This window comes from Gallus gallus, chromosome 3 (assembly GCF_016699485.2).
Source record: "Gallus gallus isolate bGalGal1 chromosome 3, bGalGal1.mat.broiler.GRCg7b, whole genome shotgun sequence".
NCBI classification, from domain to species: Eukaryota; Metazoa; Chordata; class Aves; order Galliformes; family Phasianidae; genus Gallus; species Gallus gallus.
Genome location: NC_052534.1, coordinates 26,091,510 through 26,104,738, shown reverse-complemented (window position 1 = coordinate 26,104,738; position 13,229 = coordinate 26,091,510). Strand labels below are relative to the sequence as shown.

General features: G+C 37.6%; 1 protein-coding gene across 2 annotated transcripts in view; it reads right to left on the bottom strand.

Annotated features, from left to right (window-relative positions):
* The window catches only part of PRKCE (protein kinase C epsilon), a 279,822-nt gene that overhangs the window by 90,575 nt on the left and 176,018 nt on the right, over positions 1 to 13,229 (bottom strand). For both annotated transcript variants that reach the window (XM_419464.8, XM_015283823.4), the window contains exons 5-10: positions 12,511 to 12,596; positions 9,988 to 10,120; positions 6,829 to 6,971; positions 5,614 to 5,710; positions 3,853 to 4,067; positions 796 to 969 (exon numbers count right to left, since the gene is read on the bottom strand). In XM_419464.8, the coding sequence (XP_419464.3) occupies positions 796 to 969; positions 3,853 to 4,067; positions 5,614 to 5,710; positions 6,829 to 6,971; positions 9,988 to 10,120; positions 12,511 to 12,596 (848 nt within the window). The remainder of the gene's footprint in view (positions 1 to 795; positions 970 to 3,852; positions 4,068 to 5,613; positions 5,711 to 6,828; positions 6,972 to 9,987; positions 10,121 to 12,510; positions 12,597 to 13,229) is intronic.

Sequence of the window (13,229 nt, the reverse complement as noted above, 5' to 3'; positions counted from 1 at the left end):
CTGAACAATTTAGTAAAAACTGTCAGATAAGATGAATGATGAGAGAAATAAGGGGCAAAAACATGATAAACAGCAACAGTCTGTGACATAAATTGGGTATCAGGCAGTTAGACTGACTGGATTCAGAGATCGTAGATAGTCAGCCACACCATCCATTTGCTTCACCTCAAGGAGCAAATCCAAAACACATGTTAAAACAAGGAATTTTTTAAGTTACTAGCAAAGAAAACACCATAGGAAAAGGTTCTCATTATCAGTTCCTTCCACCTTTCGTTCTCCCTGCTGCTCAAGTACATGGCCAGCATTAGTGCCACAGGAACTTATTTGATAAGCACCATACATTGATTTTATACTACACAGAACAAGAAATGGAACAGATGAGCATTTTGCCATAATCTTATTTCTAACAAAATCATTTTAGAATTTTCCCTCTGAACACTGGATATTAAAAACATTTGCATTTAATTTAATAGATGGTACAGGTTATAAATGTACACAAGAAACCCAGAAAATGGCACCTCAGCAGTCTTTTTTGTTTTATTTATTTATTTATTTATTTATTTATTTATTTGAACTCATTTACTGCCATCTCCTGGTACTTACAGGGTAATAGTGTTTTTGCTATTCAGCAGCAGCCAATACTCCCATTCAGCACTACTGAAATGCTGAAATATCTGCATCTGCTCAGAAACGATTTTGCATTACGGCTACACCTTCTATGTTGCTATCTGCTATTCTGGAAATAGTACGTATTGTACTGAGGGCACAAACTGGTAGAAGGCTCAAGTAGCTTACCTTTGTCTGGAAGCAGCAGTAAAGTTGTGTTAGGTATGGATGTTTCCGTGCTAACGCCAGAATTCTCTTTTCTGTCATGGTGCAGTCTACGTCATCATCTTGAAGTATGACATCTTTTTTTAAGACTTTCACTGCATATACTTCATCTTTTCCTTTTAGCTCAGCTAACATTACCTAAAACAGACAAAAATCCCGTGTACAGAAAAGCAACACATACCATAAATGGAGGGCTGTGTATGAGTTTGAACGCACCGGAAATACAATGAATAAATAATGCAACGGTGCAACGTTAGTTACAATTTCATCCAGGCAAGTAAGTATTCTTATAAAATTAAATTATGGTTATTTTAGGGAAAGATGTCTCTGGTATTCTTTAAAGTTGAGACAAGCCATACATAGTTAGTTAAGAATGCAGAGGAAAAATGTTTTTATCCCTTTATTTGCATATCTTAAAGAGTCCCTATTACTTAGATCGCGAAAACTAAAAAAAGAAGGAACATAAATTAATTCTCTTCTTTTATCTCCTATTTCTGGTCTCTATTTCTGAGACTTGTACATGATGAACCTGATATACAACCCCTCACACTATCCTGGACACTTTAAAACTCTTGATTTGAACTGTTATTTAAGATTCAAGTTCTGTGCTCTGTTTAAGGTTAGTTCTGGCTTGGAGCCAGGGTAAGCTTCAGAGAACAGATCAGAAAACAGGGAGACAAAAAAGAACTGCTTCAGTACTGTGCCCTTACATCTGCAGTTCCCATATATGAAGGAAGGAAGAGAGTACTTGTGAAACAGATTCACATTTCAGTTCTCCTTTTAGGTTCCATAGTGCATAGCACTGTGAAAAGAAAATCTATAAGCACTGTAAATAGAGCCCCTTCTAACCTCGTCAATTCCCTATTGTGGGAAGGTATCTGGTGAATTATGTCATACCTAGTCTTTTCAGTAGCTTTTTAACTCTCTTATACTCATTGCATCATGTAGATTGTTCAGTGAAGTGAGTAAATTTGAACTGGATATTATCTAGAGAGGAAATGAATTCAGAACTTCACAGCGCTATTCCTGGGCTGATTTTTCCTGCTTAACCAAAACTATGTCAGTGGTAAAATGAAGGTCAAGGAAGACGTGGGCCATCTCCAGAAGGAAACTGGAGACCTGGTCTCTAGGGGTACAGAGAAGGCTGAGGTGCTCAATGACTTCTTTGCCTCAGTCTTCACTGGCAAGGGCTCTAGCTACACCACCCAAGTTTCAGAAAGCAACAGTAAGTACTTGGAGAAGGTAGACCTGCCTGTTGTATGTGAAGATCAGATTTGAGACCATTTAAAGAACCTGAAGGTGCACAAGTCTATGTGACCCAATGAGATCCGTCCACGGGTTCTGAGGGAACTGGTAGACAAAGTTTCCAAGCCACTATCTATCATATTTGAAAGGTCATGGCAACCTGGTGAAGTTCCCACTGATTGGAAAAGGGGAAACATAATCCCCATTTTCAAGAAGGGAAAAAAAGAAGACCCACTGAACTACAGGCCAGTCAGTCTCGCATTTATGGCAAGATCATGGTGCAGTTCTTCCTGAAGGCCCTACTAAGGCACATGGAAAATAAAGACAAGGTGATTGGTGGTAATCAACATGGCTTCACCAAGGGCAAGACATGCCTGACAAACTTGGTGGCCTTTTATAATGGAGCATGAGTGGATAAAGGAAGACTAACTGATGTCATCTACCTGGACTTGTGCAAAGCATTTGATGCAGTCCCAAATGACATCCTGGTTGACAAGTTGAAGAAAAACAGATTTGATGAATGGACCACTCACAGGATAAGGAATTGGCTGGATGGTTGCACTCAGAAAGTTGAGGTCAATGGCTCAGTGTCCAAGAGTAGACCAGTGACAAGTGGCATTCCTCAGAAATCAGTGTTGCAACTGGTGTTATTTAATAACTTTTTAGGTGACATAGACAGTAGGATCAAGTGCACCCTCAGCAAGTTCACAGACGACACCAAGCTGAGTGGCTCAATTGGCACACCAGAGGGAAGGGATGCCATCCAGAGGGACCTGGACAGGCTTGAGAAGTGGGCCTATGCCAACCTCATGAAGTCCATCAAGGCAAAGTGCAAGGTCCTGCATGTTGGTCAGGGCGATCTCAAGCATAGATACAGGTTAAGCGGAGAACAGCTGGAGAGCAGCCCTGAGGAGAAGGATTTGGGAGTGTTGACTGATGAAAAATTCAACATGAGCTGGCAATGTGCACTTGCAGCCCAGAATGCCAACTGAATTCTGGCTTGCATCAAGAAAAATGTGACCAGCAGGTCAAGGGAGGTGATTCTGTCCCCCTGCTCTGTTCTCATGAGACCTCACCTGGAGTATTGCATCTGGTTCTGGAGCTCCCAACACAAGAAGTCATGGAGTTGTTGGAGCAGGTCCAGAGGAGGGCCATGAAGATGATCAGAGGGCTAGAGCACCTCCCTTATGGGGACAGGCTGAAAGTGTTGAGACTCTTCAGCCTGGAGAAGGCTCCAAAGAGATGTTATAGCAGTCTTTCAGTACCTGAAGGGGGCTTACAGGAAAGCTGGGGAGGAACTTTTACAAGGGCATGTAGAGACAGGACAAGGGGAAATGGATTTAAACTGGAAGAGGGTAGATTTAGACTAGATAGCAGGAATGAATTATTCTTTACTGTGAGGGTGGTGAGACACTGGAACAAGTTGCACAGTGTGGCTGTGAATTTCCCCTCCCTGGAAGCATTCAAGGTCAGATGGGGCTTTGAGCAACCTGGTCTGCAGAGAGGTGTCCCTGCCTATAGCAGTGAAGCACTGACATTGTTTCACAAGACTTGACCTTAGTTACTGTAGCAAGACAAAGCATGGAAAATTCCAGCTGATCAGCAGACTGATATTCAAGATTACCGCTGTAAAGGTGGCTTTTACCCTATGCATAAAGTATGTAAGGAAACCATCAGGGTGGAAACATGTTCTGAATATCAGTATGAGTATTTTCCAAGTAGTACAGTCATAAATAAGCTACATACCAAGACGGAAAGAAAAAAGTATCTACCTACCTTGCCAAAGCTGCCTTTCCCTAATACTTTGATGAAGTTGAACTCCTCAAGGCCTATTCGCTTGGTCTGTGCTTGTTTGACCTCCCCATTTTCACCATTCTCCCCGGGTTTGTTAAGCTGGTTGTCTGCCGATGTTGTAGCAGTTGCCCTGTGCTCTTCTCCCCGGTTGTCAAATGATAATGCTTTCCTAATGTTGTTTTCCAGCTCTTTGATTTCTGTGGAAATGAGAAAATTTTAAACAAACACATTACGTGCAACCTGTATTAATCTGTATCAGTTTGGAGAAGGGACATTCACCATCCTTGGAGGCATTCTGCACCTAAGTATACACATTTAGTAAACTGTTTCTTCACTTTACAGTAATCAGTTAAAAACCTGCTGCAATAGGAAGAGCAGCCTTTTGAAATGAAGCTAAGACACATCCAAAATGTGAATGATAAGTCAGAAGAGTGGCCAAATAGTTGTTCTAGTGATTTTTTGGGTGTTTTGCTACCACGGAACAGAACTTTGTTTTGAATCCTCTATCTTCCTGCAGCACTTAATCATCTTCCTGCATGAGTATTTCAAAGCCATTTCTTCAAAAGTTCAAAGGATAGCTGGGCATCCCAATACTTGGAAGCCAACATGAACGGAGTATCTTACTCAGCTCCAGCTCTTCTCAGACACAAGTCAATAAAGTATTTGTCAACTTGTTAGCGCTGCCTCACGTAGCAATCGTGTAGATATGCTAAGTGGTTTTCAAGGCTTCTAAACACTAAAATTCAGTGAGTCCTGATGGTTAAGGTACCTCAGAATCTGCCTCAAGCTTTTATACAGTACTTCTGCCTTATGGCCTTGGAAGCAAAAACTGGGTATCTAAAAGAGTGAAATGTTGAAGAATATATAGACAAATTCTTTATTCTTATTTTAACCAAAACATCAGATATTTCAAAATTATTATTTAACAAAATTGTTGCCTCTGAAACCAGAAGGATGAGAAATTTAAATCAGTTCTGGACTCGCTTTGGCAAGTTTTCCCCTAAAATTAAGGGTGATAAATTTCTCAACTGTAAATAATTTCCAAAGAACTTCACACAGAAATATTCATCTTCTTTTGCCTTAGTGGAAGATACTCCATTCAGTAGTTTACAGACACAATGGTACAGAAGATGCATTCACAGACAATTAATTTTCAAAAATATCAGCTGGATCAGATTCTAAACATACTGCTGATGTACATGTTCTGTCAATCAAGATGTTCAGCTCTAGAAAAAAATGTAGTATCAGTGACAATTAACAGCATTTGCCTCTAAATCCTATAGAGAATGCATACCCTAGCATACCCTAACTGGGTGGAAGCTTTTATTATCACAAACGTTCAACATGGAACTGCAAAGAGCTAATTTTATCTCAGAAACTTATTAAAAGGCAGAAGTTTTTCTCAGATAGATGAAAGCACTTAAGTTCTGTGGTACTATTTAAAATGTTATCACACTTACAATAGCACAACCTCCCTACATTAAGGTATTAGTTAGACAAGGACTCATCTGGCAAACTTACAAATATTTTGAGTTTTATAATTTTACCTTTAACAGATTTTAAATAAATGAGAGAAAGCCTTCAAAAACAAGTTATTACAGTTTGTATCTTTCTCAGTAAATGCTTCATTTTCTCATTGTAGCTATTTGGTTGATTCTACAAAGGCTGGAGCTGTTAGCTTTTTTACTCCTCATAAAGAAGGGCAGTAAGTGACAGTGTGTATTAGAAAACAGAAAGTTCAACCTTGATCACATGGAGAAGTCGGTGCTGACTTTGACCTATCTTCTTCTGATGATGTGCTTCCAGGAACTGGTTGCTGATTCTCTGCACCTGCAATTAGCTAAAAACAAAACCAAAAAGGGTACTAAGCTATAAGGTCCTCCAGAGTAGGGTGCTAAGTGGAAATTTATCAACATTAATTCACGAGTAGAAATATAAAGAAAACTGAAGACGTTCTAGCCCTACTGACTCTCTTTTCAACCATCGAGAGATGGCATCACACCAAATAAAGACCAGAATATAAACAGAAAGAACCAGCGATTTAAAAGAAAACATGTTCTTCAGATGAAATAAATGTAATAATCACATCCAGTCTGGAAGTTTCAAAATATATAGAAATCAATTTAATAAATACATCTAATTATGTATTAGCAAGCATTGCAAACTCACTCATGAGGTAATAACATAAAAATATCTTTTCCCAGGAGTCTAACATTAAATAATTGCTAAGTCTTCTCTATTTCTGTACCATTTTGAAACAACATACATGGGTTCCAAGTGCACGATAATTGGAAAAATGTAAAGAACAAAGGGACAATGTTTTATGAAATTATGCCTAAAATTTGCCTATTCCTGCAAGTGAGAGCAAACTGAGACAGAAAATGTGGCCAAATTCTGATCCAGGATATGTAAGTCCATATTAACTTGTGCGACTTCGGATGAGGTTTGTTGGCTTTTCATTTAAAGAAGATCAGTCTAGTTCTTCTTATAATAACAATGATAAATCTGGAACCATCATCTGATACACAGTTCCTTTTTATGTGCATCACCACATTGTTCATTTACTGTCACTTATTAACAATGTTAGGAGCATCACAGTGTCTCAGACAATCAATTATCAATTATGCCAATCCTGAGTCAGAGATACATTTATGTATTTATGAACTGCTGTGTCAGATATTGTCTCTCTGTAAAATCTCCCTTAGAATTAAAAAGGGGAAATATTTCCAGACTATAGAGGCTCCAGCTCTACAGAATTACATCAGCTCAAAATAAATTTCAAATTGAAATTCAGAATAGATGAATAAATCAGTAGCCAAAGGCTTAGTTGTGCATTAACTTAAAAAAAAAAACACCAAGAAAACCACATCTTTTGTGTTCATCAAGTGAGTGGGATTGAGCTCCAGTTTGCGAAGCTACAGCACAGCCATAGTAGTCTCATTTTTATACCAAAATTACCTTTTTCCTCCTCTGCCCACTATTAGTGATCTTATCTGGAGTGACTCCAAGATCAGCAAGAACTTTAGCTATGCCTCTAGCATCCACTCCACAGTTTGGTGCCACATTTGTTTCACAGCGTCGATGTACATTCATCTTGCAAACTGCAATGAAATGTAAAGTAATAAAATAGCATAAATACTATCTTATCATTTTGTCTTACTTAAATCAAATCCCATTGGATCTACCAATAGTTTTTTCAAACAAATATAATCTCAGTAGAAAAATACTTAGCTGGATTTGCAATGACACTTGAATGCTACTATAAAATGTCTAGCCTAGTTATTATTCTTCTGCTATGAAAATACAGAACTTACAGTTCTCATACAATTTTCATATAGTCCCCAGACAGGCACAGGAACAAATGAAAACATCTGATGATACTATAAAAATCTTATATAGAATTTACAACGGAAGAAAAAATTCTCAGAGCTTGGACTTCAGCCATCCATTTGCTCTCATTCTGTATGTAGTTTCTTGCTCAGTTTTACTCAGGAAAATTAATTCCTACTGAAGGCAGGCCTAAAATCATCAGTGCTTTAAGTTCCTTGGCACTGTCAAACATTCTCTACCCTCAGATGATAATCCATTTATTAAGCTCTTTCTCTTAAATACCATCTCCTGAAACTAGCATACCAGTAGGAGGGCAGTAAGGTTACAATGAGTAAGAAGTACAGAGGAGAACATAGCTCTATTAAAAATAGCATAGAGTGAGGAGACAGATGGCTTATCTTAGATTTCACTGCCCTCTTGTGGAATAAGGCATAAAGAAAGCAAAACAGCAACTGTAGTTAAATGCTAGATAAACATCAAGTGATCCAATTCCTCACTTCATTATTTTTAGACCAAACTCCAAAAAAAAAAAAAAAATCTGAAAGTTTTATAAATCTGTGCTTTGTTGTACTGTTAATCAGTGACAGTTTCACTGCATAAACCCTAAAGAAAAAACATTTGCCTTGGACCATGACAGCAGTGCAGATAATCTTTGGAAGCAATCATGCACTTCAGAATGCAGGTTTCCAAATACGCTCCTATTTCCATGTACGTTTCAGCTCAGAAGAGCAAAAATAAACTGCTACACATGGTACTTTCAGGATATGTATATTCAGTGATGAAAGCTAAGTGAGAGGATTCATAAGAGAGAACACCGAGGAGCTGAGAGCAGGACATTTCTGTGTACTGCAACTTCATGAATGTATATGCATAAAATGCAGTGGGAAAAAATACAAAACAAAAAAAAAAATATACAAAACAAAAACAAAAAACCAAAACCAGGAAAAAAAATAGCTCTACAATACACTTATCATGGTATTAATAATTACACTGGGCAAGCAAGTACATCTCTGAACAAGTCAATGTTGTTCAGCACTTGTGAAAAAAGAAAAGAAAGCATTACAATTACAACTCCACCTTGGAAGAATATTAGATTTCATGAAGATAGTTTTGTACTTTTATATGTTTTAGTTTTATAAAATGTAGAAAGTAACATAGGATCTCTGAGCTATTGCATCCACAGTCAGTTCAAGCATATGAGACATAACATTGTTCTACGTAGTTGAGAAGAAAGGAATGACTGTGGTACCTAAGAGAGAATATGCCAGTGAACTAATAAATTCACAGGCTAAGTGCAGAGATACTATAGTTCTGATTAGAAATTAAGGGGAAAAAAAAAAAAAAGAATCAGATTTAACTGAAAAAACTTTTCTGAATGTATTTCCACTGTAATTAAAATAGCAATTTGAACAGAACCTTTAACAGCAACAAAGTAGCAGAACTTCAAGTTAGTTTATCACTAAGCACTGGCTAGAATCACAAGGTTAGGATGGAATTTCACAGCGCCCTCAGTGTTTAACACTTAGCCATGAAAGGCGTGTCTTCTTTCTCTTACTGATCAGCAATATGTGACATGAAACATTACGTCTTGACCTTCACCTACAATTCTGCCTCATCTTAAATAACTGCAAAACACAGTATTTCAGAGAATACATATTTAGACATATATAGAGGGCTGCTGTGAAAGTAATGCCTCCTATTTTATGATGTTGGCCCACAGTGTCAGAGCAGATGTTGGTGGTACAGCAGCAGAGGTTGAACCTTCCCACCAATATCCTATTACATGTTGTTGCTGCGTGGCAGATGGCAGCAGAGAGGCAGTCTGACACAATGGCATTTAACACGGAACTGTGTATGGAGTAAAGGTGTGTATTTGAATTCTTTCATGTAGAAAAAATGGCAGTGACATTCATCAACACTTGCTGAACATTTATGTAGATGAGACAGTGGATGGGAGCATAGTGGGTGATGTATTTCAGCAGTGGCGATAGTGACATTGGGGCACCTCTGCTGGTGCAATGCTTACAAAAGCAACACCAAATTCTTGTTCATTGCTGATGAAAACACACAGCTAACTGTGGTGAATGTGCTGAAAAAAATAGTCTTATGTAGCTGAGAATTTGCTCTATCAAATCATGTTATTGTGTTCTATGTATCTGTCGTAGTTTCCATGGTAATAAACAGGAGGCATTACTTTGAGCAATGTATGTACTTATGAAGATGACCTATCCATTCATAAAGTTATAATAAAATTAAAGTTTGTAATGTTTGCTACGTACCATCTTCTAAAGATCTGGCAATCTTCATGACATCATAGCACTAATTGCAGTACTTTGTCCACTGTTTCTAAAATATTATTTTTCCTTTTTAAGTGTTTATATTGTGTTTTCTCCCTTTCAGAACATTTTGCTATTCGCAAAACAAGCACATATGGAAAGGCCAATCATTTCTATCTGTCAGCTAAAATGACACAAACATTCCTCCCAGGAGTTGCTTCATATACAGTCCAGTTTATACAGCTTTTCAGGTGCAGAACATATTGAGTCTTTTGCTTTCTTTTTCTAATAGGTGCTAGGCAGACCATCACAAAACATAATTCAGCTAGATATCAAAACCTCTCATCTTCTGGATGTAGACACATGACTGGTTCAGACTAGCCTTCAATACAGAGGAAAAGACAGAGTAACTTGGAAGTAGCTGCTTTTTTTTTTATTAAATCAGAGAAGGTCTTGCCAAATCTGCTACGCTCACAAAGAAAAAGAAAAGCTCTGAAGTGACACTCTTTACCTTTGCATTGTAAACCTTGTCTCAAAAGACCCCAGAGCAATGAACCACAGTGGTCACAGAAGGTGGGCACTTTGTAATTGTGAATGCTAAATTTGTGAGGCATGTTGACACTGAAACGCTGAGATCCCACTTGCTGAAAAAGAAGAGCACAACACAATTCATTCTAATTAATCATTTTATACCCAGTGTACAACAAGGCCTTTTATGTATTGAAACCACACAGAATTAAAAAAAAATGAAATAGCCATATACTCAAAATATGATCTTTGCACTAGGTATGCTCTAGATTTCTCCTCACTATTTTATCTGGGGGAGAAAAAGTGGAAGAACTGCTGCTGTCCAAGAGAAAAAGTCTAAAGTATACTTCCCAGTACTCGAAACAATAAATACACAGCTATCAGGAAAGATCTCTTAATGTGGAAGGCAAGGAAGTCACTTCCAATTGTTTGAGGAGCAGGAGGCAGAACTAAGACTAAGAAAGAGATATATATCACAACCCATTTACCTTCTCATATCTCACTGTTCTTTAGATGATGAAAATGACAACAATTAATTGTGTTTAGGGATTCCAAAGTTTGATTATTTACTAATTAAAGGATGTCACTGATAAGTTTTTAAAGTGGCCGCTGTACAGCAGGAGATTTATTTCAGTATTTTTCCTTCCCTTTCCTATTATCACTGGCTTCTCTCCAATGATCGAGTACCCATTCTAAACAATGCAAGCATTATATCAGCAAAGCACGCAAGTCTCCACCAGTCTGGAGCCTGGGAATATAAATCCACACAAGATTTCATATCTTCCTGTGGGTGCCATGCATAAACAGCACTAGATAAACACAGTCCTTTATCACAATCCTATACAAGAGATCAGTTTTTGAGCATTAAATACTTATTGTGAACCACATATTGAAGAGCAGTTCTAATATGAAAAATGGCAGTGAAGTGCCCAGGAAGAATGAGAATCGTCAATGTTTCAGACAAATTCAAATAAGACTTGCAAGACTGGCTCAAAATCATAGCTACACACAGCTTTTCTGACATATAAATATAGTCTTTTAACAAATGGAAAGAAAAATGTATTTCTCCTTCATGGCCGATGAACTGGGATCATTCACGTGCTGCCTCATCTGAGCCTACACTGAAGGACAGGCCCTTGTTGCACAAAACTGGATAATGAACAGTCACTTAAGAAAAACACAACAAACAACACACCAGAAAACAACCACTTCTGTGTAAGACAAAACATTCATTGGTAATAGTTGAGGGATATAACTGTTAAAAACAAAAAATAGCAACCACGAACAAAACATAAAACCTACCCCCCTCCCCAGCTGTTCCCTAATATCCCAGTAAAGAAAGGATGCACAAAAGCTGAGGAGCTGAAGGAAACTGAACAAAACAGCTGAACATACACCATTTCCTGGTGTATGATTGTCTACAGAAATTCTGGTTAGTTTACTAAGCAAGCCAAAAAGGGTCATCTTAGCTGAGACAGATCTTTCTCCCAGCTGAAAGTATTGCTTTGTTTCCCATTCTGAAATAGAGCTGAATTTTATTTGGCAGATACCTTTACTTTCCTGACAGATCAGTTCTGAAAGCAGCTCATTTCATAATTTAAATTAACCAAAACATAAACCACATATCTGTTTATCTGCTTTACATAAAGGGAAAAGCTTGCTAAATGTAAGGATTACTTACACTGAAAAACCTATCAGCCTTGCGGTACCTTGTCATCCTACTGTTGTCTTATATAATTCCAGGGGCCTTCTTCAGTACATGGATGACTTTTATTCTACATTTTGACAGGTTGGATGCAGTCTTTGTAGAAGTTTTCTGAACAACTGTGTGGTTTTTTTTATGTTGACATAAGATACCCAAGCTTATTGCCTATCCAATCTGCTAGGAACTCACCCACACAAAAATTTAGTGAAATGTTAGCCTGGAGAAGAAGAAGGAGCCCTCCTTGCAGTCTTCCAGTACCTGAAGGTAACTCATAAGCAGAAGGGGGACCAACAAACAATTTACACAGTTATAATAGTGACTGCACATGGGGGACTGGCTTTAAACAAAAAGAAGGAAGATTTAGCTTAGATGTTAGGAGAAAATTTTTTACACAGAGGGTGGTGAGGTGCTGGCACAGGCTGTCTAGAGAGACTGAGGATGCCCCATATCTGGAGGTGTTCAAGGTCAGATTGGATGGGTCCCCAGACAGCCTGAGCTGATGGATAGCAACCCTGTCTGTGGCAGGGGGGTTGGAACTAGATGATCTTTAAGGTCTCCTCCAACCTAAACCATTCTATAATTGTATAAAAAGTTTACAGATTAAAAATAAATTGTTTTATAATAATTTCCATGTAAATTAAACTACTGTCATAATATGTCATTCTAAAGTAAATTCTACATCACAACAGGACAAGAAGGGCACAAAGAAGTTTATAAAATGTATTGATTAAATACAGAACACAACACTAATATGAACAGATGAAAGATGGAATCTAGAAAATGTTTTTTATAAACATTTACCTCATCGTGGGTTTCCTGTTTTTTTAAGCCAGCACACTTCGTTATTATAAGTTCATGGCATCTCTTGTGGACTACACAAGTGCAAACTGTAAACAACAACAACAAAAAATACCAACAGATTTTAAAAAAGAGATTTCATGAAGACTGACTTAAAACTGATTTGAGGACTAGAAGTGCTGGGATGTTAAATACAGGCCACAGGTAACTGTGACTTGATAAGCTGAATCCAACAAGCCTCACTTACAAAGTCAGAAGACAATGGACTTTTGAGAACAATGAGGATTAAGAAAACTAAAGCATACTGGCCAAACTCTCAAGATGTATAACCACTACTAAAATACTAGCTAAGTTTTTTCCTAACACTTGATTTATTTGATAAAATCCATGATTTCCAAATTATAAGAGACAGAAAGGTAAAAAACAATTGTTGTCTGAAGAGCCTCCTGTGAAAAAACAGATATAAAGGTAATCAACTGTAAAATTCAAAAAAGCAAAAAAGGAAGGTAAACTTTCCTTCTGTAATACATTACCAAATGTTGATAAAAGTAAAAGTGTTTCAAGAGGCAGAAATATTTTGTCAATATTTGTACTGATTACTTAAGCAATTAATAACATTTGTAGATATGAAAGATTAAAAATTACAAGGACTATAACACTGTAGTATTCAAGGTCATTAATTTGAGGGGGAAAAAAAAACTGCGTTGAGGTAAAAGAATGAA